The following is a 13389-nucleotide window of genomic DNA, read 5'->3' as shown; positions in this document are numbered from 1 at the left end:
GAATGGCTCATTTCCTTTCCCCGCAAAGATCTGTTTAAAAGACTGTTATATACATACAGAAATGTTTATAGGTAAAATGATAGGCGAGTCTTGGATTTGCTTCAAAATAAAGTGAAGGGAAATGGATGACGGTATAGGTTAAATACCGTCATCCATGATAATTTTTGAAGTGATAGGTATATGGAGGGTCATTATATTGTTCTCTCTACTTTCTTGTATGTTTGGAATTTTCCATAATAAAAAGATAAAAAATAAAAAAGATCCTCACAGATTAAATATTGGAATAAGAGAGATACACTCAAGGGACTTCCCTGGTAGTCCATTGGGTAAGACTCTGCGTGCCCTCGTGCTGCAACCAAGACCCGGTGTAGCCAAAAATAAATAAATAAATAAATAAATAAATATTTTAGGAAAAAAAATAATAGGGGGCTTCCCTGGTAGTGCAGTGGTTAAGAATCTGCCTGCAAATGCAGGGGACACAGGTTCAAGCCCTGGTCCAGGAAGATCCCACATGCCGTGGAGCAACTAAGCCCTTGCGCCACAACTACTGAGCCTGCGCTGTAGAGCCTGCGAGCCACAACTACTGAGCCCATGTGCCACAACTACTGAAACCCGCGCCTAGAGCCCGTGCTCTGCAACAAGAGAAGCCCCCGCAATGAGAAGCCCTCACACCGCAACGAAGAGTAGCCCCCGCTCACCGCATCTAGAGAAAGCCCGCACTCAGCAACGAAGACCAAACGCAGCCAAAAATTAATTAATTAAAATAATAATAATAAAAGAGATACACTCAAGAAAGGAACTAAAATTTTATAGTTCAAATTTGTCCAGTTTTTCATGGAAATAGGTGTATTACAAACTGACCTTTTAAATAGAGATCTATAAAGAAAGACTTAAGAATGGAATTTCTCCCTTAATTTAAACGCAGTTCCTGTATGACCCCCAAGAAGAATGAATGATGATAACATATACAGCAGTTCCTCGGTATGCGGTTGGGAGGGTGGGGGGGGGTAGTTGGTTCCAGGACCCCAGTGGAATCCACGGATGCTCAAGTCCTGTATATCAAATGGTGTAGTTGAGTCAGGAACCCACCCAACCATCCTCGGGTTCAGTAGCCTGTTTGAACTTGGGTTGATTGAATTCACCAATACGGAAACCTGCGTTTTGTCTAGTGGGAGTAACTCGTAACACTTGGTGAATATGGGGATTGTGTTAGTATCAGGCAGAATTCATGTTGAATCGTGAGCAGTGGTTTTCAGCACACTGTTCCACACCACAAGTGAGAACAACTGAACACCAAGCACAGCAGTGCAGCCAGTAGCACAGCAAGGGACATGGACCCAAGAGGTCCCTCTGCCCCACGTGCTCCCTGTTGGCTGGGATGAGCGGTGCTTTGTCTTGGAAGAGTTTGTTGCTGGTTCTCCCCAGCCTTGTGCGTTTCACCTTTGGCCTGGTGAACCAGCAGCCTCAATCTGCTTTCACTCCTGTTCATCAAACTACCCTCACCCTTTTTTAAAGAGTCCTATATTTACTTAGTATTGTTTTTTATTAAGGAATTTAACAGTTTTTAAACTGTTAGTATTTTTATTTAGGTTTATTATTGTTTCATTAGTTTTTTTATGACAAAGTTGATAGGCTTTGAATGGTCTGTCCTGCCCCTGTATAGGCCTTATTTTAGTGTGTGATTTTTTTAGAATATGGGGATTTTTAAGCATTAAGAGAAACGCCTGCATTTTGCAACTAATCCAGTGGAAACTGTAAGTGGCTATTTGCAAGCTTTCTGTAGAACATTTATTTTATACTATTAAAATACTACCCTTTTCATACTCTACCACTTATATGTCCGTTGTGGCACAGTTGGTAATTTTTGTACTATTTTTCTCTCCGATAAGTAGAAATTTCACCTGAAATTATGTGTGCTGAATTAGATGAATGCAACTAGATCTCTGTAATTTTAATTATATTTCAGTATGCAAAGCAAGTTTTGAGTTTCTTAATCAGAAACTCTGTACTACATTAATTAAAATTCTAAGAATATACATTTATGGTGTATTAATTAAATGATAGTGTAAACACCTACACAACAAGGACATTAGGTCCAGAGTTGATGCCATGAAGTTGGCATGTCTCTATTTAACATGTAGTAAGCTGACCCTTTTTTAGGGTCAGAGGAATCTTGTGTTCTAGCCCAATGAAGTATGAAGAACGTTTGAGATCAATTTTTATTTCCTAAATTCATGGTATTTTATTCTGATACAAATAATATATGCCCTCTATATTTGATTTGATTATGCATCCAGCTCACATTTCTAACTCTCTCATTGCTCTCTCCTCTAGACACACCTTACACACCTTCTTTATTCCCTGAACATGTTCTTTTCCTTCTTTTCTTTTCTGCCCTGATTACTTCATTATCAAGCCTTCCCTGGTTATTCTGTTTACCCCCGTCCATACTAACTACTTCTTTTCCAAAACCATAGTCTGGGCTACTGCCTCATCTTGTGCTGTTGCGTTTTTAAAAATATCTTTTCTTTCTAAATGGATTACCGGCTCCATGAGGGGATAGAGCTAGCTTTTCTTTGTTTCACTATAGCATCTTCCATAAATTTAGTAAGTAGATGCACAATTTTTTGTTGACTCAAGTGGCCAGACCAAGGTTTATTTCCTGAGAGGCACATTTTAGTTCTCTGGCTAGAAGTATATAGCAATTCAACCAGAAGTTGGTGCCAGTTCTATGCACATAGATAGAGCAATAGTAGGTTAAAATATATTTTATTTCTTTTTTTTTCAGTCCTTAGACTCTAGGGTATTAACACGTAGATTAAAATATTTAGCTCACCTATAGAAATATATTCTTTTGCAATGAGGAAGTAGAAATATATACAAGAGAAAGCTGCTATTAGGTAAATAAATGTTGGATCATTCCAGTGGCTTCCACCAGGTGTTCAAAAAATTTTTTTTGAAGAAAAGAAGGAAGTAAAGGTGGGTATTGGTTCAAGTTCTAAAATGATATTTCTAAAGGAGAAAAAAATAATAGTTAAAGCCCTGAGTTTGATAGGAAGTAATATCTTGCCCTCATGTGATAAAACATTTTGAAGTGTTTAAGAGCATAGACCCTGGTTCTGTAGCTTGCTTCCTGTGTGATACTGGGCAGTTCATACTTTTCTGAGACTGATCTTCCTTATCTATAAAACAAAAATAACAAATAATGTATAGAGATGCTTAATAAATTGTTCTGGTTGTGCCTTTTTAAGTAAGCAAAGCCTACATAATACATAAAAGGAACCTAAACCCCTTCGGAGGAAGATCCTAGACCAAATGCTGTATTCTGTAACCAGAATACTCATTAAATATTAACACAAAATTCTACATTGTTACTACCTTCTAAATGTTCACTTTGATAATTTCCATCTGAGAGCATATTCGAACTATAAAATTAAGATTTTTTCAGGGATACTTGCCATCCAATTACAGAAAGTTTTACCTTATCTCAAGAATGATCAAGTGTAGGGAAAATATTATTCTTTGAAAATTTGTCAGCTCCTCCTACTGCTTTTCCATGAAAAATGAAAATCCTATATTTATTATAAAATTAGTTCCTGTACAAACAATTAAAACATTTTCCCTTTTGCAACCTTGACACATGGTGGGAGAAATTAAAATGGGAACAAATTCAAAGAAGACAAACAGAATTTTTTCAAATTTCCTACTTAAGGCACTTTTCTCTTTGCTTATTACAAGGCTTAATGTACAATCAGTGACATTTAGCTACTTACACCCTCCTTTAAAACACACACACCCACACATACACACACACACACCCTTGAAAGAGAACAATAATGGGAGAACTCAGAATAAATATCCCAGTTTTATATTCCTAAGAAAAATTGCTTTTCTTAATGTAGGAAGCACTCAAGTCCTGAGAGCAAGCCACCTCAACATTCTTCCTTGTTTTTGTGCTCCTAAATTAAAATGCATGTTTTAATTGCTGCAACTGTAATTTGTTCAGAAATGGTATAATTATGAGGTGTGATGAAGAGAGAATGTACATCATCCTTTTATTATCTTTCTCCATTTTTGTTTAAACCTTTTGTCTCAATCTTGGCTAGAGTCTAAAGAGATAGACTAGGGTAGTTTTTGCTAGCTAAAGAAATACATCTAACCACTCCTTTTTCAATTTCTAGTAAACAGTACCTGAGAGTTTCCCAGCATCAAAACTAGTTATAATGTGGAATAAACATTGAGAACAGTGAAGTTATGATGGCTTTAATATTGGGGAATTTTTCTCTGAGCAACTGGTTTAGGAAATTTTATAAGTTCTGCTAGATTAGTAAGTAGATTTCCCCCAACATTTTATTATAAAAATTTTCAAACATATGGAAAAGTTGAAAGAATTTTGCAGTAAACACTGGTATACCCATCGCCCAGACTCTACTGTTAACTTTTACTATACTTGCTTTATCACATAGATTTTTTTAAATAAATTTATTTATTATTTGTTTATTTTTGGCTGTGTTGGGTCTTCGTTTCTACACGCATTTTCTCTAGTTGCAGTGAGCGGGGGGCTACTTGCGGTGTGCAGCCTTCTCATTGCGGTGGCTTCTCTTGTTGCAGAGCACGGGCTCTAGGTGTGCGGGCTTCAGTAGTTGTGGCTCATGGGCTCTAGAGCGCAGGCTCAGTAGTTGTGGCACATGGGCTTAGTTGCTCTGCGGCATGTGGGCTCTTCCTGGACCAGGGCTCGAACCCGGGTCCCCTGCATTGGCAGGTGGATTTTTAACCACTGCACCACCAGGGAAGCCCCTATCACATAGATTTTTTTTTTTTTTTTTTGGCTGCATTGGGTCTTCGTTGCTGCACGTGGGCTTTCTCTAGTTGCGGTGAGTGAGGGCTACGCTTCGTTGTGATGCGCGAGCTTCTCATTGTGGTGGCTTCTCTTGTTGCAGAGCACAGGCTCTAGGCGTGCGGGCTTCAGTAGTTGTGGCATGCAGGCTCAGTAGTTGTGGCTTGCGGGCTCTAGAGCACAGGCTCAGTAGTTGTGGTGCACGGGCTCTAGGCACACGGGCTCAGTAGTTGTGGCTCATGGGCTCTAGAGCACAGGCTCAGTAGTTGTGGCGCACAGCCTTAGTTGCTCCGCGGCATGTGGGATCTTCCCAGACCAGGGCTCGAACCTGTGTCCCCTGCACTGGCAGGTGGATTCTTAACCACTGCACCACCAGGGAAGTCCTATCACATAGATTTTTAAAAGACTTAACTTCTTCCTTTTAGGTGCCCTTAATCATACCCAAAAGAGAGAATTAGTTAGTACTTTCCTTACCTGGAAAAATACTATAATCACTCCAACCTCAGGCCACACAATAGAAAAATGACATCTGAGTCTATTATGAATAATTGATTGAAAATAAGAAGTATGGTTCCCTAAACCTGAGCAGTCTGACAGTTGTAAAATAACTAAATCAGGACATTACACCATATTTTATTTTGTTTTATATAGTAATAAGGTGACTTGACCTTATTACTATACTTGTGAATTTTCTCTTAAAGATCTACTTTCTTATGTCCCAACAAGTGATTATTTTTTCTCCTTCAGAAACGGCCATCTTTCAAGCAAATCATTTCAATCCTGGAGTCCATGTCGCACGACACGAACCTTCCTGACCAGTGTAACTCATTCCTGCACAATAAGGCGGAGTGGAGGTAGGTGCCTCGCATCCGAGTCACGTCATCCGACTTTAAGCGATCATGACTAGCTTCAGCCAGGAAGAGAACCTGGAAACTTGGTGACAGTCCTGATTCCTTAGAAATTGGGGCTTTTTTGTGGGTTTTTTGTGTTAGGAAATTTTGGAGATCGAATAAGCCCTCCATCTCATATGTAAGCAAAGAGTTGGTCCTCTAAGCTTGTTGCTTTATCATATGTCTTAAGTATTTAGAAAGAATATTAAAACAGCATCTTCTGAGATAAAAGACGGATACCTGACATTCCTCTGTATACACTCTGTGTTAGGAAACTTTGGCCTCTGTCCAGTGAGAAATAAAAAATGCTGTCTGCTTGGAAATATGCAGAGCACTGTATCTGTTGATGGAAGAGATAAGGAGACTGTAAAAACACTTTTAAAAGAAAGCTTTTGATGTTATAAATCCTATTAAATTTTTTCAGGTGTAAACAAACTTAGTAATGAGAGAATTGTATTGTGTGAGTGGAAGAAGTAAGCCCGACATGAGACATTTGAGCCGGGTCACATGATGCACGAATATAAATAGCATGTTTGGAAGCTGACATAATTCCTCCCTGACTCAGCAGAGATTTAAGTAACTCTGCTCCTGTTAGCTATAGCAGTAACGTGACGCCTGGCGCCACCTGCCGATGCCAAATGAACACTGCAGGCACTTTAAAAAGAATCGTTTACTCCTGTGATTACACATTTCTTTGGGCTTTCTGTTTGGCGTTTTACAATAACCTTCTTTATTTTTTATTCTTTGAGAATCTCTAGGACCAGTGAGTTAAAATGAATTTTTACTTAGTGATACAAAAGTAATACTGTTTGCTGGAGTCTAGGTGTGTGCGAGGGACTTTGTTCTGGGCTGAAATAATTAACAAAACAAAACATGTAAGTAATATTTGTTTCCTACAGTAAGAGATCAGGACAAATCTAATCAGATCACTCCCCTTTTAAATCAGTATAAGGGGCTCCCATTACTCTAGGACAAAGGCCAAAATACTTAAGATGCGTGACGCCCTCTGTGCTCTTGCCTCAGTAACCTCATCTTAAGAGCGTCATTCTACCCCTTAATTTTTGACGTTGGTCCCTCAACACATGCATATTTCTCCCTCATACCTTGCAAATGCAGTTTCTTCTGTATAAAATTCATCCCATTTCAGCGGCACACCAGCCCTGATGCCCAAACCCAGCTTAGCTCCTACTCCTACTGCTTCAGATAGTAGCTGAAAAAAGCACTCCTTTAAGGAGGTGTTTCCTGACCCCAGACCAGCTGAGGTTCCACTTTATGTGCCCTGAGAGCATCTCCTTCATAGCTTCTACTGCAGTTGAAATTAATAAGTAGTTCTGCAGTCTGTTGTTTAATAATGTGTGTCTCGCTGGCTAAAATGTAAGAGGGTCGGATCATCTCTTTTGTTCCTCACTGTAACTGCAGCCTCTAGAACATATCTTGAATACCGCAGTTGCTCCACAAATATTTGGAGAAGGAAATACCACAGTGGTAATAATATTAAAAGATGTCACAATATTACACAAGAGAATAGAAATATGTAAGTTAATTTGTTTGCTTTGACAAATGTGCTTCTTACATTCATTCATTCAGATATTCATTAAACCTCTGCTGGGGAAAGGTGTCCTTTAGGTGTTGGGATCTGGTGATTAGCAGAACAGCCCCAGTGCACCTGGAGTGTCAATATTGGATTACTAAATACAAATATACAAATAACTTTCATTACCATTTTGATAAGTATTATGACAGAACATTACTGGACATCTGAGTGTATATAACCATGAAATCTAATCTAGTCTGAGGGTTTAATAAAGGGATTCTCTGAGGAACTGCTGTTTGATCTGTTAGCCAAGGGATTAGTGGGATTTTAATACTACTATTAATACCCATGAGATAGGGAGTCTTTAAAGTATGTCAACAAAATCAGAAAATAGGGGGAAAGTTGGTAAGTTTTCTATATAAAAATGTAAAACCTCCATAAGACCAAAAGCAATACCCACCATCAATAAATTTATAAGACAAATGCCATACTGTTACAAGTTTTTTCCTATATGATAGATCATCTGTTCTAAAAGTTTCTAGTCTCAGGACTCCATTACACTCTGAAAAATTATTGAGGACTCCAAAGGGCTTTTGTTTAAATGAGTTACATCTGTCAGTATTTACCACATTCAAAATTAGGACTGAGAAAAAAATTTAAGTATGTAGTTATTGATTCTTTTAAAAGACAATAATAAATCCTGCTTCTGCATTCAGCCTATGGTACTATCCCATGTCATGAAGGCTGTGGAAAAGTCTGTACACTTGTGAAAGAATGAGAGTAGAAAAGGTAAATCATGTCTTAATGTTATACTGAAAACCAATTTAACCTTTGAAAAGCTCTCATGAGTCCCCAGATCACACTCTAAAACCAACACTTCTGTCTTTAAAATAACATTTTAATTAAAATATCATATTAAAGGGCCTGAAATGGCATTTCACAAAAAAAGAAGTCAAATGACCAATAAACATGTGAAAAGTATTCAACCTCTTTTAGCAATCAAATCAAAGGGAACATAATTTATTCATCAGATTGGCAAAAATTTATATCATGAAAATATCCGGTGTTATAAACTTCCTCATACTTCGCTGGTGGGAAAATACTACCTTTCTGGAGGACAGTTTGGCTATATAGATCAGACACCTCTCCCACTGCCATTTCATTCCTAAGAAAATAAACGGGAAAGTTGTGCAAGAATGTATGGACATTTGTTTATCACATCCTTTAGAATTATAAAACTGGAAATGAGCTTAAAGTGAAATAAAAGATTGACTTGGTTTTTTTGTGGTTTTTATGATTTAGAAAATTATGATATCCCCACACACAAAATAGTATGGAGCCTTTCATGATATTACAGAGCCGATAAACGATTTAAAAATGGATGCTACGGTCCAGCATGTTCAGAATGATTCCATTTATTCTAAAATAAACACATATTTATGTGTACATGTATGTGCACATAGAGAAAAGTATAAAAAGGTCAGTGTTACATATCATTGGGTAATGAGATTATGGGAAAGTGTTTTTTATGTGTATATGTTTATTTTCTATAATAAACCTGGATTAGTTGAATAACAAATTTATTTTTTTTAATTCTTCAAGCTAAAAAGATGAGAGAAATAAAATTGGTAATACATTAATGTATTTTAGTAAAAGGCAAACATTTGCCTAGGGGGCTTCCTCATTGGCTGTCTTTCAGGAATTCGTTAATCCTGAGAGCTGGAGAAAGAATATATATCTTTACCTGAAGCACTAAACCACAGTTTGAGAGGCAGCAGAGCCGTTTTACTTGAACTTGACAATTGGTTAAAAACGTGGGGAATAATAATAATATTAATTAGAGTAACAATAATGCACACAGCTGTCATTTATCACATTCTTAACCAGATGCTCGTACTTTATTTGGATTATCTTTTTTAATCCACATAGCAACCCTAGTATGTACATCACAGGGGCAAGAACCAAGACCTGAGCAGGTTGGACAACCTGCCCAAGATTATACCATGTGAAACAGAACCAGTGCTGGCACCCAGGTGGCACCCAGGTGGCCTGATCCCACGGACCTGCTGTGGCACACACGCTGTGCGGTGCTGTCCCTGAATTTGTGGCCAGTGTCATGCCCTCCACTGGATTCCCTTTTAGCAAAGAGAAGCATCACAGGGGCATGATGGTTTTAAGTGATGATTAGGGCAAAACAACTATCCCACTCAACGTGCCCAGTGTCCAAAAGAAGGAAATGTTTTGTCAGGTCATCTGGATATTTCAAAGGACGGCACATTCAGACCACTCCTCTCTTTCCCCTGACTTTTATCTGGTGTCTGAAACCACGCGTCTAGGGTCCAAAGTGTGTGTAGGAAGTTAACGAGTATCAGTGAAGTCGGACTCCCGTCCTGCTCTGGTGTTTCTGGCAAATGCTTGTTTGCTGGTGGCGCTTCCTCTACACATAAACCAGATGGAACATCTAGTCTTAGAAACTTAAATGATTATTCTGAAAATTCTTTTTAAAACTAGGTTATTAAAAACCACATGAACTATGTCCTTTCCTTTTACCTAATAGGTGATAGGCAAGAAATCTAGTGTCAGACCTTTCCTTGTTCATCACATCTTTACCTTGTTTCTCCTCCTATTGACTTATTAGCAATAGTGGCCACGAGCATTAAGAACAGAAAACGTGTCGTCCTCTTGGTCGTGTTTTCAATTCTCGTTGCCCTTTGTGATTGTCTGCAGGCCTGTGGTCACCTGCACTGAGTGAGCCTCATGTTGCTGTGATGGTGCATTCAGGGTCTCTGTCTCTTGGCAAAACACTCTGCTGGTTTCGTTCTTCCTCAATGATCAAAATATTCTTACTCTGGCACGCCTTCTTAAAAACAAAACACAGAGATTTAAAAAACTGATCTTTGCAGTTTGGATTTTAGCACAAATCATTTAATATATAACACTAAGTGTAATATATATATATTATCTATTTCTCATGTAATATACATAAATGTTTTTATGAATTAATCTTTTATTTCAAAGTAAGTTTCTGTCTAGTAAAAAGACAATTATAGTTCATTGCCTGTTTTTGACATAGGGAAAATTTTCATCAACTTAAAACATATTAAACTATATTTTTAGAACAGGAGGGTTATATAAGTGCATCAGCCAATGCATTTGATGCAAAACAGTGCATCAAGAAAAACAGAGGGAACAGCCAGGGGAGGAACTGTCTTTGTGTTGCCCCCCAGGTTTGGGTTACATCTCTCGTGGCGTAGGACCTCGACCACTGCTGTCAAGATCCCAGGGCGTCTGGGAAAGCCTCGTTGGGGAGCATATTTACTCAGTCAGTTCTTGTTTTTCTGCGACAGCTCTCAGCTTACTTAGCTTACTTAACCGTTGATGTATTTTCCAGAAGGGCTCAAACTCAGAGTGGGCTCCCAGAGCCGGAACTTGAGATGAATCCTTGGCTTAAATTACAAGTGAAATTGAATGCGTTGGCCATTTACCCTGATCAAAAAGAACACCAGTGAGCTCAGTCTCCCTGGCAGAAGAGCTGGGACTGGGCTTGGTGGAAGCATCGCGTGGGCAGCAGCCCAGGCCCCTGCCATATCCCACTGAGTGTGCCCAGCTCTGCCGCCTCCTTTTCTCACCCTCTCATTTACTGAAGATGGCTCATTCTTTCTTTCCTTTTTGTTACAAAAGTTTTAACCTAAGGTTTTCTCCACGGTGCTTTTTTCCTTAATCCTCCATTTGAAAAATAAAAACACTTATTTATAAATGGGCATAATATTTTGTCTGAAATATCAGGGATAAAATTTGGATTTTATGATACAGTCATCATTTTGAAAGATGGCTGATTTACTGCCTTTCCTTAGGGACTCTAGTGCGACTTGACTTACCTGGTTTTATAATTTTCAGATGGCACCAATAAAAGGGACAGGGTTGACAACAGAGGCTTTTCCACTTACTTCCCTGCCTCCCTTGCTCTGAGGTACTTTGCAGACAGCCAGGGAAGTAAAACGTGGAGCCCAAGTCCAGATCCACCTCAGTAGCTGTTCTCTGAGTTGGGTTTTGCCAATTAATACCCAGAACCTTTTTGTTTTCCTTTATCTACTTCTCATCTACAAGGGCATTGGGATACGCTGTCCACTTATTCTTATTTTCCCTGGACATAAAAAGGCAGACTTTGGCTACATACAGTCATCAACTTAGATCCGGGGGCATCTACCTTCTGGAGTCAAAGTCCCAACCAGGATCGCACAGTCGGACGTGTAGGTGTGTCAGCAGCTAATCTCCAGCCTGCTCCCCTTTCCAGTCCCTTCCTTGTCCTGCGTCCTTCTCTCTGCGCCTTCGCTAGCCCTTCCTTCTACCCTTCGCTCTGCTTCCTCTCCTCCTTTCCCTCTTCTTCCCTCCCTCCCTCTCGGTCTCTCCTTTCTTTCAGTCTCTCATTACCGTTGCTTTTCTCACAGGCTCTTCAGAAACTGAAGGGGAAGAACTTCCAGCTCTCAGAGCGTAAATTTAGACTTAAACACGATGACAGCCCTGAAGGAGAAAAAAACCTGCCCTGAGCCATCTTACCAATTTCAGTTTCCATAAAGGACAGGTCTCTGTAACTGGACATATTGTTCCAGGTGGTGAGGTTGGTCAGCCCATAGAGACTAAGGAGGGAACTAACTTGCTTTTAAAATTATTAGAGTTAAAGGGAACCTTAGAGTTCATCTGGCCCAGAATTCCCACACTTGCCTGATTGTCAAAAAACGACCTGGCTCTTTTATCAGATAATGGAGATTCCTAAGCCCCACCCAGCCCTACTGAATCCTGAGCTCTGAGGAAGGGTCCTAGGAATCTACGTTTTGTTGTATGTTTTGCCCAGGTAATTATTAGGATCAGGCAAGTTGTGGAGCCCTGATAGAAGATAACTACCACCCCGTACAACTGAGGAGACTGAGTCAAGTTAATCAGTCAGTTACTTGAGCTACTCAGCGAATAGGATGAGGTGAACTTACTAGTGGTGTGACAGTGATCATCTAAATGGAGTGTCATTTTCCCATCTCTCTCTCTTTGTGAGATTAGTACCTGTTTCTTGGGGCTGTAATGAGAATAAGATGAGATAATATATAATAAAGCCAGATGACCATAAGCATTTTTTTTTGGCTGCACCATGCAGCTTGTGGAATCTTAGTTCCCCGACCAGGGATCAAACCTGGGTCCACGGCAGTGAAAGCCCAAGTCTTTTTTCTTTTTTTTTTTTTTATAAATTTATTCTTATTTACTTATTTATTTTTGGCTGCGTTGGGTCTTCGTTGCTGTGCACGGGCTTTCTCTAGTTTCGGCGAGCGGGGGCTACTCTTCGTTGCGGTGCACGGGCTTCTCATTGCGGTGGCTTTTCTTGTTGCGGAGCACAGGCTCTAGGCATGCGGGCTTCAGTAGTTGTGACATGTAGGCTTCAGTAGTTGTGGCTCATGGGCTCTAGAGCGCAGGCTCAGTAGTTGGGGCGCAAGGGCTTAGTTGCACCGCGGCATGTGGGATCTTCCCGGACCAGGGCTCGAACCCGTGTCCCCTGCATTGGCAGGTGGATTCTTAACCACTGCGCCACCAGGGAAGTCCCAAAAGCCCAAGTCTTAACCACTGGACTGCCAGGGAATTCCTGACCATAAGTATTTATTAAATAGCTAAACCAAGACACCAGCTCCATAGCTCAGGCCCCACCCAGTGGTTCTTCACTGCTTTGAGAAAGGATTCTGAGCTTACGTTTCCAAGCTAGAAACTACCTGTTGATTTTGAAGGCTATGAAAGATTTCCTATTCTCTGCTCATTTACTGTTTGGTTTCAAAGCACAGGTTTAGCCTTTTCCTTTGATTAAGCATTGTGATGGACCCCTCAGCATGTAACCCCTCTTCAGCAAAGTTGAGACTTAAACCAGTTATATCCCTGTGCAGGTGTGAAATTGAAGCAACTCTTGAGAGGCTGAAGAAACTAGAACGTGACCTCAGCTTTAAGGAGCAGGAGCTCAAAGAACGAGAAAGACGGCTGAAGATGTGGGAGCAAAAGCTGACGGAGCAGTCCAACACCCCGGTGAGTGCTCCCTGCAGGGTTCACCGATCCCGCGCTCAGGAGACTGGCTGAGCATGGCAGCATGGCACCCCTCC

General features: G+C 40.0%; 1 protein-coding gene across 6 annotated transcripts in view; it reads left to right on the top strand.

Moving 5' to 3' along the window:
• Positions 1-13389, top strand: part of MAP3K20 (mitogen-activated protein kinase kinase kinase 20) — a 171269-nt gene that overhangs the window by 108107 nt on the left and 49773 nt on the right. For all 6 annotated transcript variants that reach the window (XM_068544904.1, XM_068544909.1, XM_068544907.1 and 3 more), the window contains exons 10-11: positions 5585-5691; positions 13180-13315. In XM_068544904.1, the coding sequence (XP_068401005.1) occupies positions 5585-5691; positions 13180-13315 (243 nt within the window). The remainder of the gene's footprint in view (positions 1-5584; positions 5692-13179; positions 13316-13389) is intronic.

The sequence above is a fragment of the Eschrichtius robustus genome, chromosome 5 (assembly GCF_028021215.1).
Source record: "Eschrichtius robustus isolate mEscRob2 chromosome 5, mEscRob2.pri, whole genome shotgun sequence".
NCBI classification, from domain to species: domain Eukaryota; kingdom Metazoa; phylum Chordata; class Mammalia; order Artiodactyla; family Eschrichtiidae; genus Eschrichtius; species Eschrichtius robustus.
Note: the sequence above shows the minus strand (reverse complement) of the source record. Positions and strands in the feature narration are given on the sequence as shown.